Source organism: Ranitomeya imitator, chromosome 5, assembly GCF_032444005.1.
Source record: "Ranitomeya imitator isolate aRanImi1 chromosome 5, aRanImi1.pri, whole genome shotgun sequence".
Taxonomy (NCBI): Eukaryota; Metazoa; Chordata; class Amphibia; order Anura; family Dendrobatidae; genus Ranitomeya; species Ranitomeya imitator.
The window spans coordinates 412,353,928-412,379,041 of record NC_091286.1 but is presented as its reverse complement, the minus strand read 5'-3'; the positions used below and the strand labels follow the sequence as shown (position 1 = coordinate 412,379,041).

Below are 25,114 nucleotides of genomic sequence, written 5' to 3'. Positions count from 1 at the left end.
AAAGAATATGGCCATCATTATTATTCTGTATTCCATTTCCACTAATAGGCTACGTTCACATAACCTTGCAAAAAACGATTCAATTTTCATTAAAAAAATAGTTGATTTTTTATCTATATTATGGTCGATCTTCCAAATGTATGGCAGTCTTATGTCATTCAGTTCTATATATCAGAAGAGAATAAAATTTACAGTACCAAAAACAATTTCCTATGTTAAGAATTGCAGTGTTTCAGTAAAAATCAGATGTTGGGCAGTTGATTTGTATGAGATTCGATTTTTTTTTTTAGCACCCGTAGACTTGTAAAGGTGAGTTTCATCCAAATTATGGAATATACTAGTGCATGTTACAATTTTTTCATGTAGACGTTTGGTCTGCATGAAAAAAACTGTATGTGAAAGGTCAGGGTTTTTTTTACCGACAGCACTCGTACTGAAAATATGGTTTTTGTGAACATAGTTTTCCAAAGGAACAAAGATTTAACATAATTTATGCTCTTAGATCTATTTTTCTCAGGTCTTTTGTAATGTCTTTTATGTTACCTCTCCTGCCTTATGGGGTAGAGGGATTGAGAAGTAATTGTTCTTAAAGAGGACCTGTCATATAAAATAATGCTATTAACCTGCAGATATGGGATTAATCTGCAGGTCAATAACATTCTGAAACTGAGAACCCCGCTGCCCGAAGGAAATGAGCTTTAATCTCCCCAGCAGGCTCACTCTTTCAGTTATAGGGGTGGCGATGCCCCTGCTCTGTGTATAGAGAGCGGCAGCTGTAACCGTGCCCCCGGCACTGACTGACAGCCAACCCTAATGCTGTGCCTGTGTATAACAGAATAAGCTGCAATGTGTTGTTGTATTGGACAACCTACATCTTGCTGTATGTAATGCTGCTGTGCTTACTTACCCTATGGCTGTACCTTGCCATAGCCTCTTGAATGAGTAATGAAAACTGGGTTGAATACTGCTCCTCTTCTCTTCTGTTGTTACCCAGATCTATGTATCCATAATAATGGCTGGGGGATCCTTTGATCTTCTCCCACTGCAAGGTGCTAGGTTCAACATTCCCTCCCAGCCATTCACATTTTAAATGGAAGCTATCATCAAATATTGATTAAATCAAGTTTTTGTGTTCTACATTTTTTAAAATGTTTTGAAAGTGTTTTATTAATACCACATTTCAGCAAATCAATCTTTTATGTTAATTGTGTGGTACAGCTGTAGGGTGCTAGCAGGTGCGTAGGATGCAGTGACACACAGGAGGCAGAGCAAGGGTTAACAGGTTCTTTATATATAGGAACCATAATGGTAGAAGAAGGGGGGTAAAGGCTGTGATTGGATACAACAGGTTTAACTTATCAGTCTCTGCGCACTGGAGGAAGGTGGCTGGAAGATCCCTCGGCGGCGCCGCAGGCGGCGCAAGATGTCTCCAATGCGGTCTGGCAGGTGAGCGATGCACTTTCTCCTTACGATGACGAATCCTCCGGGTTCTTCGGCACGTGATGTCCTGATCTGTGCACACGGTGGAGTAGAGGAGATGGTTGGCGGCACAGAAGAAGCAGAAAGTTCAGTGAGTAAGGCCGCAGTAGAAACACACAGTCCAGCGGACACAGCCACAGGCACAGGCCGGTCCTTAGCAGGCACCGCAAGGATGGGACTAAGCGGTTCCTCCATGGTGGTGAGCAGAGCCAAGGTACATACTCTATCTTGGTCACTACCTGGTGCGGAAGTCTCTCTGGGCTGAGGGTAGGATGTGTCGGCAGTCTGGCTAGCTGGGGGTATAGCCACAGCTAGCGGGTGTGGGTCTGTGGAGAGGGAGTTAACTGTCTCACTACTCACAAGCTCAATCACCGCCAAGTGTCTCATCTTCCCGCTCAAACTGCTATTTATGTTGGACCCACCCCTATCAGTCAGGTGCCCTGAACTGCTCTGATCAATCTCTTCCCCCTGAAACACTGGTGACAGCCTGACAGTTCCAGCCCAGACACGCAGGAGAGACCGTTAGCTTGGCTCTCCTCCCTACACTCCCCTGCTTTTTTTCCCTCACCATTCCACGGGCGAGACTCTTCAAGAAGTGTATGACTATCTTCTCTTTTTCTGTGTGAATTGTTGCCCGATGAAATTCTCTTGGTCATAGCGATTGGGGGCTTGCCAGCTGTGGTTCATTCGGACCATCTCAGATCAGGAAAAGTAGTGGAGCTCTCTTGTGGGGCCAACTCCGGCAGTGGGGAAAAGCCATGGGGGAGTTTGTATCCTCGGGTTCTAACCTCTTTGAGCTTAATCCTTCAACCCCTTCTTCGTCCTCTGCTTCTACCGGCGTATGGACCATCTCCAGTGCCTCGGCCTCCTCTTCTACTCAAACTGGGTTCTTAGACAAGCAGAGTCGGCGCATATTCCGATGAAGAATTAGAGTGGGGGCATCTTCTTTTCCTTTAGGTTGGACTTCGTAGACAGGTCCCTCTGGACTAACTCTTGACCCGATACGGGTCTTTCTCCCAATGATTTCCCAGCTTCTCTCGAGGGTGCTTCTCCCGCACTAAGACTTGGTCTCCAGCTTGAAACTCTGTTGCTCCGGACGAGGTCCTCTCTGCATGCTCTAGCTCCTGTTATCTGGTCTGGACCAACCGGTGTAAGGTCTGCAGGCGGTGTCGATGTTTTCGAACCCAGGAGGACACCCCATCCGTATATAGTCCTCTTCTGGGTCCAATGCCAACTCGGTGATTCCTTTTCCTTCTTGGTCGAACAGAAGAGAGTAAGGTGTATATCCCATGGTTCGGTGTATTCGATTATTATATACCCACACCAGTTCAGAAACATACTCTGGCCACTGGGCCTTCCAATCTTCCTCTAGAGTTCTTAACATATGAATCAGTGTACGATTGAATCATTCACATGCACCATTACCTTGAGGTGGTACGGTGTGGTACGAGACTTGTCAATCTGGTACAGATGGTGCAATTCATCCATTACTTTTCCCAAGAATCAAGCTCCATGATCGGAGTGAATTCTCTTTGGACACCCATACGGTTGAATGAAGTTCTTACATATTGCATACACAGCGAACTCTGCAGTCTGATCCCGTGCCAGAGTCACCATGGCAAATTTTGTGAAATGATCCACCATTACCAGTTAACATTTGTAGCCCTGATGGGCCGGGCCAATGGTTAGATAGTCTATTGTCAAGAGTTTCAGAGGAGCAGAAGTTATAATGGACTGAACAGGAGCCTTCTGCTCTGGTGGCTTAGCCAGCTCACATGTTCGGCACTTCCTACAAGCCTCGTCCACTTTCTCCTTCAACTGGAGATGGTAGATGAACCGTTGTAGCCATTGGAAGGTCTTTTCTGAACCAAAGTGGGCTCCTTGCTCAGGTGCAGCGACAGCAATTTCAGATAATGACGTTATTGGAACAAGGACTTGCCAAGTCACATTCAGCTCAGTCCGCAGTTGCACTTTCCGATATAGTAAGCCGTTCTTCATCTGTAGTTGTTCCGACTGTCATAGGATCCACAACACCTTCAGGGACAATGTACCCCTTTCTGATGATCTTGGAAGTCTTTGAGAATCTACACATCATCATCGTTACGGGTTGGCCCTTAGGAGGCACCGCAAGGATGGAACTAAGCGGTGCCTCTACGGTGGTGAGTGAAGCCAAGGTACGTACTCTATCCTGGTCAGTACCCAATGCAGAAGTCTCTCTGGGCTGAGGGTAGGATGTGTCAGCAGTCTGGCTAGCTGGGGTATAGGCACAGCTAGCGGGTGTGGGTTCGTGGAGAGGGAGTTAACCGTCTCACTACTCACAAGATCGATCCCTGCCAAGTGTCCCATCTTCCCGCTCAAACTGCTATTTATGTCAGACCCACCCCCATCAGTCAGGTTCCCTGAACTGCTCCGGTCAGCAATCTCTTCCCCCTGAAACACTGGTGACAGCCCTGATGGTTCCAGCCCAGACATGCAGGAGAGACCGTTAGCTTGGCTCTCCCCCTCACAACCACCAGTCCACATTTCAGTATTTAAATCCCTTGTGCTAATTCTGTGTTCCAGCCATTGTATCTCAGAAAATAAATACTGATTGTTAATTTATTGACAGGTGAGTAACAGGTCTAGGCCAAGGGTTGTGAAACAGCTTTTTAAAAGAGGTGAAGTTTGCATATTTTTTGTCTTACCCATGCACATTGGTGTGACTTTTATGTATCATTTTCAATAAAGATTTCTATTATTAATACGCTGGATTTTTCTCCATTTTTTCCAAAAGAGGGGACGGGTACATCCAACATAACTGGCAAAAAGGCAAGGTCGTGGTGGAAGGGGGAACAGGCATGGTGTTCAAGGTGTACGTAGGGGTAGGTGGTAATGTTAGTGAAAGGTCTACTGAACAAACACCGATTCATCCTATCCAAACACAACTGACAACTTCTGTTTCTGGGCAGGCTACTTGACTTCCTTTTTTTGGCAGCCGCACAGCGGTACGCCTTCTAGATATTTTTGGGAAATGTGGAGACTCCAAGTTGGGTCTCCATCTAGTGGGTTGCCTGTAATGGAAGGGGTGTCAGAGCCACATTATACCACTTCTACTCTGGGGAAATCGATGCCACTTTAGTGTTATGTGCCAATAATTTTTTGAAATATGGAGACTCAAAGTTGGGTCAAAGTTGCCTTAGTGGAAGGGGTCTCAGAGTACCATTATACTATTTCTACTCTAGAGAAATTGCCACTTTAGTGTTGTATGACAATATTTTTTTAAAATGTGATGACTACAAGTTGAGTCTCCATCTGGTGGGTTGCCTTTAGTGGAAAGGTTCTCAGAGCACCATACCTACACCTGTCACTCATCCACCTATTACTGATCAATTTGTAAGCTAGACATGCTGGGCCAGGCTCTTTCCCATCCATCCATCCATGCTGCGCCATTATAAAATATCTACAGTAGGTCAATTTATGAATTTGGCAGGGCTCCCAGCACAGCAGGCCTACACCAGTCCCTCACCCGCCTCTTCATTTCAACTTCATTTCAAAGCTGTAAATGCTGGCCCAAACTCTTTCTTATGCATGGCCCAAACCTGACTGCTGTGCCGTTAAAAATTTCCACTGTAGGTCAATTGATGCCACTTTTCATGATCCTGATTTTTGGAAACATTTGCACTCCAAGTTAGGTCTAATTCATGTATGTTGCCTGAATTTGGCAGAGCTCTCAGAGCACCAGGTCTACACCTGTCTCTCATCCACCTGTTACTGATCAATGTTTAAGCTAGAAATGCTGGTCCAAGACCTGTTCTAGGCTCTGTCCCATACATCCATGCTGTGCAATTATACAGAATCAATTGATTCCACTTTTCCTTGTGTCAGCCAATAAGTTGAGCTGTTTTGGTGACTTTTGGGCTCCCTTGAAGGTGTTGTCTATGCATTTGGTTTTGCCTCCCTTCGATTTCAATGGGGTTTGGATAAGTTCAGCAAACGGTCCGGCGAACTTTTCAGGGAACATCGGGAAGTTTGCTAAGCCTCTCATCTCTAATGCTAACATCCTAAGGTGTAAGAAATGCCAGTTGTAAGCGGTGTTATCTTTGTTTCTGAAAAAATACACTGCTCAAAAAGTAAAGGGAACACTTAAACAACTCAATATAACGCCAAGTCAATCACACTTCTGTGAAATCAACCTGTCCAGTTATGAAGTAACACTGATTTTGAATCAATTTCTCCTGCTGTTGTGCAAATGGAACAGACAACAGGTAGAAATAACTGGCGATTAGCAAGACAACCTCTATAAAGGAGTGGTTTTGCCTAAATGCAAATGGTGCAAGATCATGATGCTCTACTCCCTTTTCCCCTTTCCTTATCTCTTCTTCCTCTCCGATCATCTTTACTTTCCTTTACCCCCCTACTGCTATTACTATACTTTTATTCTTTATTTAAAAATTACTAAACCTTACTATATTGCTAAGGTGCTGTATTGTACCCTTTTGCGTTGTTATATTATATATTGTTGTATCTAGCTCAAGTTTATATGACTTTATCGTTGAAAAATGGACAAGTTGAAAGCTCAATGAAAAAAAAAAAGAGATTGAGATCCAGCTCCTAAAATACGGTAATATTTATTGAGTTGCAAAAAGATAAAATCCACAAACATGGGATAACCAAGCTCCCTCCGGTAGGTGCCCCTGCACATGAAGGGCTATACGGCAACGCGTTTCGATCTGACGATCTTTTTCACAGCCAAGGTTCGATCTGACGATCTTTTTCACAGCCACAGTTGGCCGTGAAAAAGATCGTCAGATCGAAACGCGTTGCCGTATAGCCCTTCATGTGCAGGGGCACCTACCGGAGGGAGCTTGGTTATCCCATGTTTGTGGATTTTATCTTTTTGGAACTCAATAAATATTACCGTATTTTAGGAGCTGGATCTCAATCTCTTTTTTTTTTCTTTGGAGGACATGTTCGTTTGCCTGCAATGGAGATCCGTGCACCTGTGATCGTCATTGGTGAGCTGGCTATTTTCCTTTTTCCTAGTTGTGAAAGTTCAATACACTTTGTCATAACTATTGAAGACAATGTACTCTTTCTTTTTGAGCTTATGTTCATGTTTGTTTGATAAAATGCATTAAAATCCAATAAAAAGACCATTGAAAAAAGGAGTGGTTTTGCAAGGGGGTGACCAGAGATCATTTCTCTGTTCTCATCCTTTTTGGCTGTTGTTTCGGACACTTTTGCATTTTGTCATTGCTCTCACCCCTAGAGGTACAGTAGCATGAGGCAATATCTACAATCCACAGAAGTTGCTCAGGTAATGCAACTCATCCAGGATGGCGCATCAATGCGAGCTGTGGCAAGAAAGGTAGCTGTGTCTGTCAGCACAATGTCCAGAGAATGGAGCAGATGCGAGGAGACAGGCCTCTACATCAGGAGATGTGGCAGGGGCCGTAGAAGGGCAACAACCCAGCAGCAGGACCGCTACCTCCTCCTTTGTGCAAGGAGGAACAGAAGTGCCAGAGGCCTGCAAAATTACTTCCAGCAGGCCACTAAGATGTGTGTGTCTGCTCAAACTATCAGAAAGGGACTCCATGAGGGTGGTATGATGACCCATCATCTACTAGTGGATAGGGGGCTTATAGCCCAACACTATGCAGAGCAATTGGCATTTGCCACAGAACATCAAGATTAGCAGATTTGACATTGGCGCCCTGTGCTTTTCACAGATGAAAGACAGTTCACAGTGAGCATGTGATAGATGTGACATAGTCTGGAGATGCCATGGAGAATATTCTGCTGCCTGCAACATCCTACAGCATGACCGGCTTTGCACTTGGTTAGTAATGGTGTGGGGAGACATTTTTTTTAGGACCGCCCAGCCCTCCATGTGCTTGCCAAAGGAGCCCTGACTGCTGTTAGCTACCAGGATGAGATCCTCAGATCCATTGTGAGACCATATGCAAGTGCAGTGGGCCCTGGGTTCCTTCTGATGCAGGACAATACTAGGCCTCATGTGGATGAATTGTGTCAACAATTACTGCATGATGAAGACATGGATCTTATGGACTGGCCTGCCCATTCCCCCAACTTGAATCCACCCGAGCATGTCAGAGACATCATGCTTCGTTCCATCTATCAGCGCCACATTGCACCACAGACTGTCTAGGAGTTGACTGATGTTTTATTCCAGGTCTGGGAGGAGATTCCTCAGGAGAACATTGCTGCCTCCTAAGGAGCATGCCCAGGCATTGTAGGGAGGTCATACAGGCACGTGGAGGCCACATACGTTATTATAATAATACCTATTTACTGTTTTTTATTTCAAGGTTTACTGTTATGATCCGGTGACCTTGGAGCCGCATGGAACTTTCTCTGGAGTTGGTGTAAACTGTACTGACCGCAAATCCTGAACTTAACACCGCAACTAGAAGTAGCCGTGGGGTGTGCCTAACAAATCCTAGACACCTCGACACAGCCGGAGGACTAAATACCCCTATAGATGGAAATAGGAATTCTACCTTGCCTCAGAGCAGAACCCCAAAGGATAGGCAGCCCCCCACAAATATTGACTGTGAGTAGTAGAGGAAAAGACACACGCAGGCAGGAAACAGGATTTAGCAAAAGAAGCCACTCTAGCTAAAATAGGAAAGGATAGGACAGAATACTAAGCGGTCAGTATTAAAATCCTTCCAAAAATATCCACAGCAGAAAATACAAAAAATTCCACCATCTAACTAAAGATGTGGAGCGTATATCTGCAACTCCAGAGAATCCAACAAGACTGAGAAAACACTGACACAGTCTAAGCTGGACAAGAGAAAACAAATGAATAGCACAGAATTATTAAGCACAGAACATGTGTGCCACAGAAACAAAAACCAGACACTTATCTTTGCTGAATTGGCAGCAAGGCAGGAGGAACCAGACAAAGATCTAAAACCTCCCAGAACCATGGACAACTGGCAAGGACTAATGAATCCTGCACACCTAAATACCCCAGTCAGAACTGCAATCAGCAGAAACACCTGACCAGGACTGCAACTCAGGGACAACTGCATTACCACCTACAACCACTGGAGGGAACCCAAAAGCAGAATTCACAACAGGTTACAACTGTAGAAGTGACTTAAAATACAGAAAACTACAACCTGAAATACATGGTGAGTTATTTGCTAATTAACTTTTTTTTGCCACAAATCTAATATTTCACCATATCATCTAACCCTCGTTGTTGAGTCATCAAGCACTGGGCACAAACAATTTTAAAGCAGAAACAATCTGTTTCTTAGGATCACAAGGCTGATCAAAATGTATTAATCAACCACTGCCCATTATTATTTTTTTAAATGGTTAACCTCAGCGATTCTGTAATATTAATGTTGGTAGAATAAATTCTCTGCTGATCTATCAATCTCTGTTTAATTTTTACACATGTAGTAGCACAGAAAGGTATTTTAAGTTACTTCCCATTTTCCTGCCATTTCCACACAGGATTTAGCTAGTGGGTGGATTTCCATCTTGACCAAGATTTCCGGGGAAAAAATGTGATGTGTTGATTTGTTTAAACCTTGATACATATAAATCTTTATTAAGTGGGAACATAGGTCTACACTACCTTTGAAAGCGCAACATAGGGAAATGATTCCATCTCTAATATATTTTCTTCTCCAGTTTCTTTTCTTAGCTGGCCTTGGTATATTCGTGCTGCAGATATTGTGGTTACTCCCATTCCTGGAACGAAACAGCAGTAAATTATCACTATAAGGGTGGAGTCACACTAGAGAGGAACATGGACGAGTGCTATGCGAGAAAAAAAAATTGCATAGCACTCGGACCACTGTTAATCTATGGGGCAGCACCCATCAATCGCCAATACAAGTCTATGGGTGCAAGAAAAAAAACGCACACCACACGGACCATCAGTGTGACTTGTGAAAAATACGCACCAGTGTCCTTTGAAAAGCTGGAAATTCATGTATGGTTTACAGTAAAATCACACTGACAGGTTAGAATAGAATAGATAGAATAGGTATATACACATAGAGTTTTCAGTTTTGTCTGATTTTTCTCTTTATAGGTATATTTTTGAGTAAAATGTAAATTGTTCTTTTATTCTATAAACTACTGACAACATGTCTCCGAAGTTCCAAGCAATACATTTTGCATTTATTTTCTGAAAATGAGAAATGGTCAAAATAACAAAATAATGCATTGCTTGCAGATCTAAAATAATGCAAAAAAAAAAAAACAAGTTCATAATCATTTAGAAACGACAATACTAATGTTTTGACTCAGTAAGAGTTCAGAAATCAATATTTTGTGGAATAACCTTGATTTTTAATCACAGCTTTCATGCGTCTTGGCATGCTTTCCACCAGTCTTTCGCACATCTTTTGGGTGACCTTATGCCACTTCTTTGCTTGAAGACTTGTGACTATCCATCTTCCTGCATGGATTTACTGTATGTGAACCATGTCTCCTATCATGTCGGCTCCTGCATTGATTTTATAGAAGCTGACAAATGAATTAACGGCTAATCTTCTATCTACGTCTCTATGCAAAATAAAGATATATATATATATATATATATATATATATATATATATATATATATAATTATTTATTGTTATAGCGCCATTTATTCCATGGCGCTTTACATGTGAGGAGGGGTATACATAATAAAAACAAGTACAATAATCTTAAACAATACAAGTCATAACTGGTACAGGAGGAGAGAGGACCCTGCCCGAGAAGGCTCACAATCTACAAATATATATATATATATATATATATATATATATATATATATATATATATATATATATATATATATATATATATATATATATATATATATATATACAGTGGGGCAAAAAATTATTTAGTCAGTCAGCAATAGTGCAAGTTCCACCACTTAAAAAGATGAGAGGCGTCTGTAATTTACATCATAGGTAGACCTCAACTATGGGAGACAAACTGAGAAAAAAAAAATCCAGAAAATCACATTGTCTGTTTTTTTATCATTTTTTTTGCATATTATGCTGGAAAATAAGTATTTGGTCAGAAACAAACAATCAAGATTTCTGGCTCTCACAGACCTGTAACTTCTTCTTTAAGAGTCTCCTCTTTCCTCCACTCATTACCTGTAGTAATGGCACCTGTATAAACTTGTTATCAGTATAAAAAGACACCTGTGCACACCCTCAAACAGTCTGACTCCAAACTCCACTATGGTGAAGACCAAAGAGCTGTCAAAGGACACCAGAAACAAAATTGTAGCCCTGCACCAGGCTGGGAAGACTGAATCTGCAATAGCCAACCAGCTTGGAGTGAAGAAATCAACAGTGGGAGCAATAATTAGAAAATGGAAGACATACAAGACCACTGATAATCTCCCTCGATCTGGGGCTCCACGCAAAATCCCACCCCGTGGGGTCAGAATGATCACAAGAACGGTGAGCAAAAATCCCAGAACCACGCGGGGGGACCTAGTGAATGAACTGCAGAGAGCTGGGACCAATGTAACAAGGCCTACCATAAGTAACACACTACGCCACCATGGACTCAGATCCTGCAGTGCCAGACGTGTCCCACTGCTTAAGCCAGTACATGTCCGGGCCCGTCTGAAGTTTGCTAGAGAGCATTTGGATCATCCAGAGGAGTTTTGGGAGAATGTCCTATGGTCTGATAAAACCAAACTGGAACTGTTTGGTAGAAACACAACTTGTCGTGTTTGGAGGAAAAAGAATACTGAGTTGCATCCATCAAACACCATACCTACTGTAAAGCATGGTGGTGGAAATATCATGCTTTGGGGCTGTTTCTCCGCAAAGGGACCAGGACGACTGATCCGGATACATGAAAGAATGAATGGGGCCATGTATCGTGAGATTTTGAGTGCAAACCTCCTTCCATCAGCAAGGGCATTGAAGATGAAACGTGGCTGGGTCTTTCAACATGACAATGATCCAAAGCACACCGCCAGGGCAACGAAGGAGTGGCTTCGTAAGAAGCATTTCAAGGTCCTGGAGTGGCCTAGCCAGTCTCCAGATCTCAACCCTATAGAAAACCTTTGGAGGGAGTTGAAAGTCCGTGTTGCCAAGCGAAAAGCCAAAAACATCACTGCTCTAGAGGAGGTCTGCATGGAGGAATGGGCCAACATACCAACAACAGTGTGTGGCAACCTTGTGAAGACTTACAGAAAACGTTTGACCTCTGTCATTGCCAACAAAGGATATATTACAAAGTATTGAGATGAAATTTTGTTTCTGACCAAATACTTATTTTCCACCATAATATGCAAATAAAATGATAAAAAAAACAGACAATGTGATTTTCTGGATTTTTTTTTCTCAGTTTGTCTCCCATAGTTGAGGTCTACCTATGATGTAAATTACAGACGCCTCTCATCTTTTTAAGTGGTGGAACTTGCACTATTGCTGACTGACTAAATACTTTTTTGCCCCACTGTATATATATATATATATATATATGTCACTGACATATATATACACTGCTCAAAAAATAAAGAGAACAATAAAATCCCACATCCTACATATCACTGAATGAAATATTCCAGTTGTAAATCTTTATTCATTACATAATAGAATGTGTTGAGAAAAATAAAACCTAAAAAATATCAACGTAAATCACAACTAATATCCCACAGAGGTCTGGAGTTGGAATAAGGCTCAAAATCAAAGTGAAAAATCAAGTTACAGCCTGATCCAACTTCAGTGGTAATGCCTCAAGTCAAGGAAATGATGCTCAGTAGTGTGTGTGGCCTCCACGTGCCTGTATAACCTCCCTACAATGCCTGGGCATGCTCCTGATGAGGCGGTGGATGGTTTCCTGAGGGATCTCCTTGGAGACCTGGACTAAAGCATCCGCCAACTCCTGGACAGTTTGTGGTGCAACGTGCCGTTGGTGGATGGGGTGAGACATGATGTTCCAGATGTGTTAAATCCGATTCAGGTCTGGGGAACGGGCCGGCCAGTCCATAGCTTCAATGCCTTCATCTTACAGGAACTGCTGACACACTCCAGCCACATGAGGTCTGGCATTGTCCTGCATCAGGAGTAACCCAGGGCCAACGGCACCAGCATATGGTCTCACAAGGGGTCTGAGGATCTCATGTTGGTACCTTGGTGCTAATGGCAGTCAGGCTAATCTCTGGCGAGCACATGGAGGGTTGTGCGGCCCTCCAAATAAATGCCACCCCACACCATTACTGACCCACTGCCAAACCGGTCATGCTGAAGGATGTTGCAGGTAGCAGATCGCTCTCCACGGCGTCTCCAGACGCTTTCATATCTGTCACATGAGCTCAGTGGGAACCTGTGTTCATCTGTGAAGAGCACAGGGCGCCAGTGGCATATTTGCCAATCCTGGTGTTCTGTGGCAAATGCCAAGCGTCCTGCACAGTGTTGGGCTGTGAGGATAACCCCTATCTGTGGACGTCGGGCACTCAGACCATCCTTGTGGAGTTGGTTTCTAACCTTTTGTGCAGACACATGCACATTTGTGGCCTGCTAGAGGCAGGGCTCTGACAGTGATCCTCCTGTTCCTCCTTGCACAAAGGCTGAGGTAGCAGTCCTGGGTTGTTGCCCTCCTACGGCCCCCTACACATCTCCTGGTGTACTGGCCTGTCTCATGGTAGTACCTCCTACCTCTGGACACTACTCTGACAGACATAGCAAACCTTCTTGTCACAGCTCGCATTGATGTGCCATCCTGCATGAGCTGCACTATCTGGGCCACTTGTGTGGATTGTAGAGTCCATCTCATGCTACCATGAGTGTGAAAGCACAACCAACATTCAAACGTGACCAAGACATCAGCCAGAAACCATTGGTACTGAGATGTGGTCTGTGGTCCCCACCTGCAGAACCACTCCTTTATTGAGCGTGTCTTGATAATTGCCAATAATTTCCATCTGTTGTCTATTCCATTTGCACAACAGCATGTGAAATTGATTGTCAAACAGTGCTGCTTCCGAAGTGGGCAGTTTGATTTCACAGAAGTTTGATTTACTTGCAGTTATATTCTGTTGTTTAAGTGTTCCCTTTATTTTTTTGAGCATTGTTTATACACTTAATCTATGTGTATATATCTATTCTATCTATTCTATTAAAACCTATTCTATTCTATACTGTAGCGGCAGATCATTTGCTGGCTTTTAAGCTAACAATCTATATATACAGTTAGGTCCATATATATTTGGACAGGGACAACATTTTTCTCATTTTGGTTATAGACATTACCACAATGAATTTTAAACAAAACAATTCAGATGCAGTTAAAGTTCAGACTTTCAGCTTTCATTTGAGGGTATCCACATTAAAATTGGATGAAGGATATAGGAGTTTCAGCTCTTTAACACGTGCCACCCTGTTTTTAAAGGGACCAAAAGTAATTGGACAGATTAAATAATTTTAAATAAAATGTTCATTTTTAGTACTTGGTTGAAAACCCTTTGTTGGCAATGACTGCCTGAAGTCTTGAACTCATGGACATCACCACACACTGTGTTTCCTCCTTTTTGATGCTCTGCCAGGCCTTCACTGCGGTGGTTTTCAGTTGCTGTTTGTTTGTGGGCCTTTCTGTCTGAAGTTTAGCCTTTAACAAGTGAAATGCATGCTCAATTGGGTTGAGATCAGGTGACTGACTTGGCTATTCAAGAATATTCCACTTCTTTGCTTTAATAAACTCCTGGGTTGCTTTGGCTTTATGTTTTGGGTCATTTTGGGTCATTGTCCATCTGTAGTATTAAACGATGACCAATGAGTTTGGCTGCATTTGGCTGGATCTGAGCACACAGTATGTCTCTGAATACCTCAGAATTCATTCGGCTGCTTCTGTACTGAGTCACATCATCAATAAACACTAGTGACCCAGTACCACTGGCAGCCATGCATGCCCAAGCCATCACACTGCCTCCGCCGTGTTTTACAGATAGTGGTATGCTTTGGATCATGAGCTGTACCACCATACTTTTCTCTTTCCATCATTCTGGTAGAGGTTGATCTTGGTTTCTTCTGTTCAAAGAATGTTCTTCCAGAACTGTGCTGGCATTTTTAGATTTTTTTTTTAGCAAAGTCCAGTCTAGCCTTTTTATTCTTGATGCTTATGAGTGGCTTGCACCATGCAGTGAACCCTTTGTATTTACTTTCATGCAGTCTTCTCTTTATGGTAGATTTGGATATTGATACACCGACCTCCTGGAGAGTGTTGTTCACTTGGTTGGCTGTTGTGAAGGGGTTTCTCTTCACCATGGAGATTATTCTGCGATCATCTACCACTGTTGTCTTCCGTGGGTACCCAGGTCTTTTTGCATTGATGAGTTCACCAGTGCTTTCTTTCTTTCTCAGGATGTGCCAAACTGTAGATTTTGCCACTCCTAATATTGTAGCAATTTCTCGGATGTTTTTTTTTCTGTTTTCACAGCTTAAGGATGGCTTGTTTCACCTGCATGGAGAGCTCCTATGACTGCATGCTTACTTCACAGCAAAACCTTCCAAATGCAAGCACCACACCTCAAATCAACTCCAGGCCTTTTATCTGCTTAATTGAGAATGACATAACGAAGGGATTGCCCACACCTGTCCATGAAATAGCCTTGGAGTCAATTGTCCAATTACTTTTGTCCTTTTAAAAACAGGGTGGCACATGTTACGGAGCTGAAACTCCTAAACCCTTCATCCAATTTTTATGTGGATACCCTCAAATGAAAGCTGAAAGTCTGAACTTCAACTGCATCTGAATTGTTTTGTTTAAATTTCATTGTGGTAATATCTATCACAAAAATTAGAAAAATGTTGTCTCTGTCCAAATATATAGGGACCTAACTGTATATATATATATATATATATATATATATATATATATATATTTTTAAGAATATTTGGTTTTAAAAGGATGTGTACAGTTGTGTATTACAATGCGATTTTAACATGAGCTTTTACATACAGAGAACTGCCATATGTAAAAGCTCATATTAAGATCGCATTGAATGCAGATGCCATACAGATGTCACACGGTTACTTGATGCGAGGAAATCACATCATCGCATAGCAAACAAAATTACACATAGATCACTGTTCAGTGAACATTGGCACGATTCTCGTCCGTCCAAATCGGACCCGATTTTTTTTATACGTTAAGTGTGACTCCAGCCTAATACCAAATAATCTTCAAAACATATATATATATATACCTATTCCATGTGTATATATCTATTCTATTGTAAGCTGTCAGTGTGATATTACTGTACACCGCACATAAATTGCTGACTTTTCAAAGGACACCGGTGCGTATTTATCGCAAGTCACACTGATGGTCTATGTGGTGTGCAAGTTTTTCTTGCACCAATAGATGTCACGGCTGCCTCTCCTGCTGCCGTGTCTGCTGCCGGGTCCACCGCCACCTCCTCCGTTCATACTTACCCGCTGCGGCGCGCTCCTCCTGCAGGCGTGCGTTCTCTCCATCATTCTTCCCCACCTCCTGGTTCTCACCAGGTGCGCGTGTGCACCTTTCTCCCCAGTGCTCCTCTGCGCACGTGCACTTCTCCTTTCTGAATCACCGGCACTCCATACCTCTTCTCAGTGTCCCTGGAGAATCTTGACCCGGAAGTCCTTCAGCATGCGATGTATTTAAGGTGATTCCTTCCTCTGCTTTGTGCCTGTCTGTCATTTGTGCTTCTGTGACGGGTCCTCTAGTCTCTGCGCTGTCTGCCCTGAGATTCCGCTCTGTTCTGCCAGCCTTGCCTCTCTGCCTTTCTCAGGCTCCCATTTCTCCTCATCCCTTCCAGCCTTTCCAGTGTCCCCTCCATTCTCCATCAGTCTGGTGTCTCTGTCCAGTCCAGCTTCCTTTGTGTTCTCCTCTTCCCAGTGTTCCCTTTATCTTGTCTGTACTCAGCTCATACCTTACCATACTTCAACTTTCCCAGCTCTGTCCTCCCTATGCTCAGCCTCTCTATTTTGTACCTCCTACTACCTGTTTTTGGGTTCCAGCTTCTGTGGCAATAGTCTCCCTTGTGCCTGCCCCTAACGCTCCCTGTATAGGGGGTGGTCTACCTGGTCAACTTTCCCTTGGGAGGTTCAATTTCGTGGAACTGTGGGTCCACTCTAGGAGTTCCGAAAGATCTCACAGTACAGACAGGCCATGGACCCCGCTGGTAACCTGACTCCTACCCAGATGGAATTATTGTTCCTTCGGGAGAATCAGTCTAGCATTATGTCTTTTTTAAATCCTTGGAAACTCAACTCTCGTCCCTGCAGGCCTCCGATTCCAGGAGTGCTTCGCAGTAACAGGAGCTGGCTCAACAGCGGGACACTCAAGCTCATATTCTCAATTTTATGGCTTCTGTGGATGATCGTCTTCGTGCCCTCCAGTCTTCTGCTCCCGTCTCCCCTCAGGCGACGGCTCCTCACCCACCTCCCCGTCTGGCTAAACCTCCTCATTATGGTGGGGATCCTAAACTGTGTAGAGGGTTTTTAAATCAATGCCAGCTTCATTTTGAGTTACTTCCTATGCAGTATCCTACTGATCGTTCTAAGGTGGCCTGTTATGACCTGGTGGTCAGGACAATAATGGACCTGGTGGTTAAGAGCACACGGAATGACCTGATAGTTACTGATAATATAGGACGAGCTCTGGGACATGGGAACTCTGCTGACCGCAATCCCTAATCCTATCAAACACACTAGAAATAGCCGTGGATTGCGCCTAACGCTCCCTATGCAACTCGGCACAGCCTAAGAAACTAGCTAGCCCTGAAGATAGAAAAATAAAGCCTACCTTGCCTCAGAGAAATTCCCCAAAGGAAAAGGCAGCCCCCCACATATAATGACTGTGAGTAAAGATGAAAATACAAACACAGAGATGAAATAGATTTAGCAAAGTGAGGCCCGACTAACTGAACAGACCGAGGATAGGAAAGGTTACTTTGCGGTCAGCACAAAAACCTACAAAAAGGCCACGCAGAGGGCGCAAAAAGACCCTCCGCACCGACTCACGGTGCGGAGGCGCTCCCTCTGCGTCCCAGAGCTTCCAGCAAGCAAGAGAACAATAAAAATAGCAAGCTGGGCAGAAAAATAGCAAACAAAAGAAATACAAGCTGGAACTTAGCTTCTGCTGGGAAGACAGGTCACAAGAACGATCCAGGAGTGAACAAGACCAATACTGGAACATTGACAGGTGGCATGGAGCAAAGATCTAAGTGGAGTTAAATAGAGCAGCAGCTAACGAATTAACCTCGTCACCTGTGGAAGGAAACTCAGAAACACCCACCAGAGGAAGTCCATGGACAGAACCAGCCGAAGTACCATTCATGACCACAGGAGGGAGCCCGACAACAGAATTCACAACAGTACCCCCACTTGATGAGGGGTCACCGAACCCTCACCAGAGCCCCCAGGCCAACCAGGATGAGCCAAATGAAAGGCACGAACCAGATCGGCAGCATGAACATCAGAGGCAAAAACCCAGGAATTATCTTCCTGACCATAACCCTTCCACTTGACCAGGTACTCAACCAACACCGGGGCAGGAGGATCAACGGATGGAACCACAGGCGCCACGAATCTCCGCAATAACGACCTATGGAACACATTATGGATGGCAAAAGAAGCAGGAAGGGCCAAACAAAATGACACAGGATTGATAACCTCAGAAATCTTATACGGACCAATGAAATGAGGCTTAAACTTAGGAGAGGAAACCTTCATAGGAACATAACGAGACGACAACCAAACCAAATCCCCAACACGAAGTTGGGGACCCACACAGCGCCGGCGGTTAGCGAAACGTTGAGCCTTCTCCTGGGACAATGTCAAATTGTCCACCACATGAGTCCAAATCTGCAGCAACCTATCCACCACAGTATCTACACCAGGACAGTCCGAAGACTCAACCTGCCCTGAAGAGAAACGAGGATGGAAACCAGAATTGCAGAGAAACGGCGAAACCAAAGTAGCCGAGCTGGCCCGATAATTAAGGGCGAACTCAGCCAACGGCAAAAAGGACACCCAATCATCCTGATCAGCAGAAACAAAGCATCTCAGATATGTTTCCAAAGTCTGATTAGTTCGTTCGGTTTGGCCATTTGTCTGAGGATGAAAAGCCGAGGAAAAAGACAAATCAAAACCCATCCTAGCACAAAAGGATCGCCAAAATCTCGAAACAAACTGGGAACCTCTGTCAGAAACGATGTTCTCCGGGATACCATGTAAACGAACCACATGCTGGAAAAATAATGGCACCAAATCAGAGGAGGAAGGCAATTTAGACAAAGGTACCAAATGGACCATCTTAGAAAAGCGATCACAAACCACCCAAATGACCGACATCTTTTGAGAGATGGGGAGATCCGAAATAAAATCCATAGAGATATGCATCCAGGGCCTCTTCGGGACCGGCAAGGGCAAAAGCAAACCACTGGCATGAGAACAGCAGGGCTTAGCCCGAGCACAAGTCCCACAGGACTGCACAAAAGAACGCACATCCCGTGACAAAGACGGCCACCAAAAGGATCTAGTCACCAAATCTCTGGTACCAAAGATTCCAGGATGCCCAGCCAACACTGAACAATGAATCTCAGAGATAACTCTACTAGTCCATCTATCAGGGACAAACAGTTTCTCCGCTGGGCAACGGTCAGGTCTATCAGCCTGAAATTTTTGCAGCACCCGCCGCAAATCAGGGGAGATGGCAGACAAAATTACCCCCCTTTGAGAATACACGCCGGCTCAGGAACACCCGGAGAGTCAGGCACAAAACTCCTTGACAGGGCATCAGCCTTCACATTCTTAGAGCCCGGAAGGTACGAAACCACAAAATCAAAACGGGAGAAAAATAGCGGCCATCGAGCCTGTCTAGGATTCAACCGTTTGGCAGACTCAAGATAAGTCAAATTCTTGTGATCTGTCAAGACCACCACGCGATGCTTGGCTCCTTCAAGCCAATGACGCCACTCCTCGAATGCCCACTTCATGGCCAACAACTCTCGATTACCAACATCATAATTACGCTCAGCAGGCGAAAACTTTCTAGAAAAGAAAGCACATGGCTTCATCACCGAGCCATCAGAACTTCTTTGCGACAAAACAGCCCCTGCTCCAATCTCAGAAGCAACAACCTCAACCTGAAACGGGAGCGAAACATCTGGCTGGCACAACACAGGGGCAGAAGAAAAATGACGCTTCAACTCCTGAAAAGCCTCTACAGCTGCAGAAGACCAATTGACCACATCAGCACCGTTCTTGGTCAAATCAGTCAATGGTTTAGCAATAGTAGAAAAATTAGCGATGAGGCGCCGATAAAAATTAGCAAAGCCCAGGAACTTTTGCAGGCTTTTCACAGATGACGGCTGAGTCCAATCGTAAATGGCCTGGACTTTAACAGGGTCCATCTCGATAGTAGAAGGGGAAAAAATGAACCCCAAAAATGAAACCTTCTGAACTCCAAAGAGACACTTTGACCCCTTCCCAAACAAGGAATTTGCACGAAGGACCTGGAACACCATTCTGACCTGCTTCACATGAGACTCCCAATCATCCGAAAAGACCAAAATATCATCCAAATACACAATCAGGAATTTATCCAGGTACTCTCGGAAGATGTCATGCATAAAGGACTGAAATACTGATGGAGCATTGGAAAGCCCGAATGGCATAACCAGGTACTCAAAATGTCTCTCGGGCGTATTAAATGCTGTTTTCCACTCATCGCCTTGTTTAATACGCACAAGATTATACGCCCCTCGAAGATCTATCTTGGTGAACCAACTAGCCCCTTTAATATGAGCAAACAAATCAGACAGCAACGGCAAAGGATACTGAAATTTGACTGTAATTTTATTAAGAAGGCGGTAATCAATACAAGGTCTCAAAGAACCATCCTTCTTGGCCACAAAAAAGAACCCTGCTCCTAACGGTGATGACGACGGGCGAATATGGTCTTTCTCCAAGGATTCCTTTATATAACTCCGCATAGCGGCGTGTTCTGGCACAGATAAATTGAACAATCGGCCCTTCGGAAACTTACTACCAGGAATCAAATTAATTGCACAATCGCAATCCCTATGAGGAGGTAGGGCACTGGCTTTGGGCTCATCAACTACATCCCGATAATCCGACAAAAACTCTGGAACTTCAGAAGGAGTGGAAGACGAAATAGACAAAAATGGAACATCACCATGTACCCCCTGGCAACCCCAGCTGGACACAGACATAGATTTCCAGTCCAATACTGGATTATGAACCTGTAGCCATGGCAACCCCAAAACGACCACATCATGCAGATTATGCAACTCCAGAAAGCGGATATCCTCCTGATGTGCAGGAGCCATGCACATGGTCAATTGGGTCCAGTACTGAGGCTTATTCTTGGCCAAAGGCGTAGCATCAATTCCTCTCAATGGAATAGGATACTGCAAGGGCTCCAAGAAAAAACCACAGCGCCTAGCATACTCCAAGTCCATCAAATTCAGGGCATCGCCTGAATCCACAAATGCCATAACAGAATAGGATGACAAAGAGCAAATCAGAGTAACAGACAATAGAAATTTAGACTGTACCGTACCAATGGAGGCAGACCTAGCGAACCGCTTAGTGCGCTTAGGACAATCGGAGATAGCATGAGTGGAATCACCACAGTAAAAACATAGCCCATTCCGACGTCTGTGTTCTTGCCGTTCAGCTCTGGTCAAAGTCCTATCACATTGCATAGGCTCAGGCCCATGCTCAGATAGTACCGCCAAATGGTGCACAGCTTTACGCTCACGCAAGCGTCGATCGATCTGAATGGCCAAGGACATAGACTCATTCAGACCAGCAGGCATGGGAAATCCCACCATGACATCCTTAAGGGCTTCAGAGAGACCCTTTCTGAAGATTGCTGCCAGGGCACATTCATTCCACTGAGTGAGCACAGACCACTTTCTAAACTTCTGACAATATATCTCCGCTTCATCCTGACCCTGACACAGAGCCAGCAAGATTTTCTCTGCCTGATCCACTGAATTAGGTTCGTCATAAAGCAATCCAAGCGCCAGGAAAAACGCATCAACATCACGCAATGCCGGATCTCCTGGTGCAAGGGAAAATGCCCAGTCTTGATGGTCACCACGTAACAAAGAAATAATGATCTTTACTTGTTGAACAGGGTCACCTGAGGAGCGAGGTTTCAAGGCAAGAAACAATTTACAATTATTTTTGAAATTCAAGAACTTAGATCTATCACCAAAAAACAAATCAGGAATTGGAATCCTAGGCTCTGACATCAGATTCTGAACCACACAATCTTGAATGTTTTGCACCCTTGTAGTGAGATTATCCATCCAAGAGGACAGACCTTGAATGTCCATGTTTACACCAGTGTCCTGAACCACCCAGAGGTAAAGGGGAAAAGAGAGACAAAACACACTGCAATGAAAAAAAATGGTCTCAGAACTTCTCTTATCCCACTATTGAGATACATTAGTACTTTGGGCCACCTGTACTGTTATGACCTGGTGGTCAGTACAATAATGGACCTGGTGGTTAAGAGCACACGGAATGACCTGATAGTTACTGATAATAAAGGACGAGCTCTGGGACGTGGGAACTCTGCTGACCGCAATCCCTAATCCTATCAAACACACTAGAAATAGCCGTGGATTGCGCCTAACGCTCCCTATGCAACTCGGCACAGCCTAAGAAACTAGCTAGCCCTGAAGATAGAAAAATAAAGCCTACCTTGCCTCAGAGAAATTCCCCAAAGGAAAAGGCAGCCCCCCACATATAATAACTGTGAGTAAAGATGAAAATACAAACACAGAGATTAAATAGATTTAGCAAAGTGAGGCCCGACTAACTGAACAGACCGAGGATAGGAAAGGTTACTTTGCGGTCAGCACAAAAACCTACAAAAAGACCACGCAGAGGGCGCAAAAAGACCCTCCGCACCGACTCACGGTGCGGAGGCGCTCCCTCTGCGTCCCAGAACTTCCAGCAAGCAATAGAACAATAAAAATAGCAAGCTGGGCAGAAAAATAGCAAACAAAAGAAATACAAGCTGGAACTTAGCTTCTGCTGGGAAGACAGGTCACAAGAACGATCCAGGAGTGAACAAGACCAATACTGGAACATTGACAGGTGGCATGGAGCAAAGATCTAAGTGGAGTTAAATAGAGCAGCAGCTAACGAATTAACCTCATCACCTGTGGAAGGAAACTCAGAAACACCCACCAGAGGAAGTCCATGGACAGAACCAGCCGAAGTACCATTCATGACCACAGGAGGGAGCCCGACAACAGAATTCACAACAGTGCCCTTTGTCATCTCTCATTTAGAGGGTGAGGCTTTAGCATGAATTAATCCCCTCTGGGAATGGGATGATCCCCTTATTTCTCAACTCTCCATCTTTTTTGATACTTTCCGCAAATTATTTGATGAACCGGGTCGCTTGGCCTCTACTACCGAATCTCTGTTTAATCTTCATCAAGGCACGCTTTCGGTGGGTCAATACGCCATCCGGTGTCGCACCCTTTCATCTGAATTAGGATGGAACAATGAGGCTTTAGTGGGTGCCTTCTGGCGGGGGCTCTCTCCTCGGTTTAAGGATGAGTTGGTGGGTCGTGATACTTCAACTTTCTTGGAGGATCTTGACTCGTTGGCAACCCGCATTAACTTACGTTTTCAAGAACGTTCGAGAGTCCGCTAGAGAGAGGAGATTTCCTCGACTCCCTCCGGATGGTATTCTTGCTGGTGCCGTACATGCAGTGTTTCCTACTACGAAACTGGTGATTCCCTGACTGCTTTGGCCTGGCGACGAAACCTGCACATTTACTGCAGGTGGTGCGGGAAATGGTGGGCTTACAGTGAGGGAAGGGATGTAGCGTTGCTGACTAGCTTCATTGGCCGAGGGTGCTACAACCTTAACGGACGTTTGGTAGTTAGTCCAGGCTTGCAAATGCATGGTGGTTAAATCTCTACTGTTGTGAATTCTGTGGCAGAGCTCCCTCCTGTGGTCACAAGTGGTACTTCGGCTGATTCTCTCTGTGAGCTTCCGTTGGTGGAGGAAAGTGGTACTGCGGCTTCTGAGTTTCCTTCCTCAGGTGATGTGGTGAAGTCGTTAGGTGCTGCTCTATTTAACTCCACCTAGTGCTTTGATCCTGGCCTCCAGTCAATGTTCCAGTATTGGACCTGTTTCCTCCTGGATCTTTCCTGTGGCCTGCTGCTCTGCATAGCTAAGTTCCACTTTTGCTATTTTGATTGCTGTTTTTTCTGTCCAGCTTGTCTATTTGTTTTTTCCTGCTTGCTGGAAGCTCTGGGACGCAGAGGGTGTACCTCCGTGCCGTTAGTTCGGTACGGAGGGTCTTTTTGCCCCCTTTGTGTGGTTTTTGTAGGGTTTTGTGTTGACCGCAAAGTTACCTTTCCTATCCTCGCTCTGTTCAGAAAGTTGGGCCTCACTTTGCTAAATCTATTTCATCTCTACGTTTGTCTTTTCATCTTAACTCACAGTCATTATATGTGGGGGCTGCCTTTTCCTTTGGGGTATTTCTCTGAGGCAAGGTAGGCTTATTTTCTATCTTCAGGCTAGCTAGTTTCTCAGGCCGTGCCGAGTTGCATAGGGAGCATTAGGCGCAATCCACGGCTGCCTTTAGTGTGGTTGGAGAGGATTAGGGATTGCGGTCAACAGAGTTCCCATGTCTCAGAGCTCGTTCTTGTTTTTTGGGTTATTGCCAGGTCACTGAATGTGCGCTGACCTCTATGTCCATTGTGGTACTGAATTACCTTTCATAACAGTACTGGAGGCCATAAGTACTAATGATTCTCAATAGAGGGAAAAAAGAAGTTCTGAGACCATTTTTTTTTCTTTGCACTGTGTTTTGCCTTTTTTTTCCCCTAGACATTTGGGTGGTTCAGGACACAGGTGTAGCAATGGACATTAAAGGTCTGTCTTCATGTGTGGATCAGCTCACGGCAAGAGTACAAAGTATTCAAGACTTTGTGGTTCAGAATTCTATGTTAGAACCGAGAATTCCTATTCCTGATTTGTTTTTTGGAGATAGAACTAAATTTCTGAGTTTCAAAAATAATTGTAAACTATTTCTGGCTTTGAAACCTCGTTCCTCTGGTGACCCAGTTCAACAAGTTAGGATCGTTATTTCTTTTTTGTGTGGCGACCCTCAGGACTGGGCATTTTCTCTTGCGTCAGGAGATCCTGCATTAAGTAATATCGATGCGTTTTTCCTGGCGCTCGGATTGCTGTACGATGAACCTAATTCTGTGGATCAGGCAGAGAAGAATTTGCTGGCTCTGTGTCAGGGTCAGGATGAAATGGAGGTATATTGTCAGAAATTTAGAAAGTGGTCCGTACTCACTCAGTGGAATGAAGGTGCGCTCGCAGCTATTTTCAGAAAAGGTCTCTCTGAAGCCCTTAAGGATGTCATGGTGGGATTTCCTATGCCTGCTGGTATGAATGAGTCTATGTCTTTGGCCATTCAGATCGGTCGACGCTTGCGCGAGCGTAAATCTGTGCACCATTTGGCGGTATTACCTGAGCTTAAACCTGAGCCTATGCAGTGCGATAGGACTTTGACCAGAGTTGAACGGCAAGAACACAGACGTCTGAATGGGCTGTGTTTCTACTGTGGTGATTCCACTCATGC

General features: G+C 44.4%; 1 protein-coding gene across 1 annotated transcript in view; it reads right to left on the bottom strand.

Moving 5' to 3' along the window:
- LOC138638051 (alkaline phosphatase-like) overlaps nucleotides 1-25,114 on the bottom strand; it is a 170,395-nt gene that overhangs the window by 81,962 nt on the left and 63,319 nt on the right. Inside the window, exon 3 of the mRNA XM_069727021.1 lies at nucleotides 9,077-9,192. Coding sequence (XP_069583122.1) covers nucleotides 9,077-9,192 — 116 coding nt within the window. The remainder of the gene's footprint in view (nucleotides 1-9,076; nucleotides 9,193-25,114) is intronic.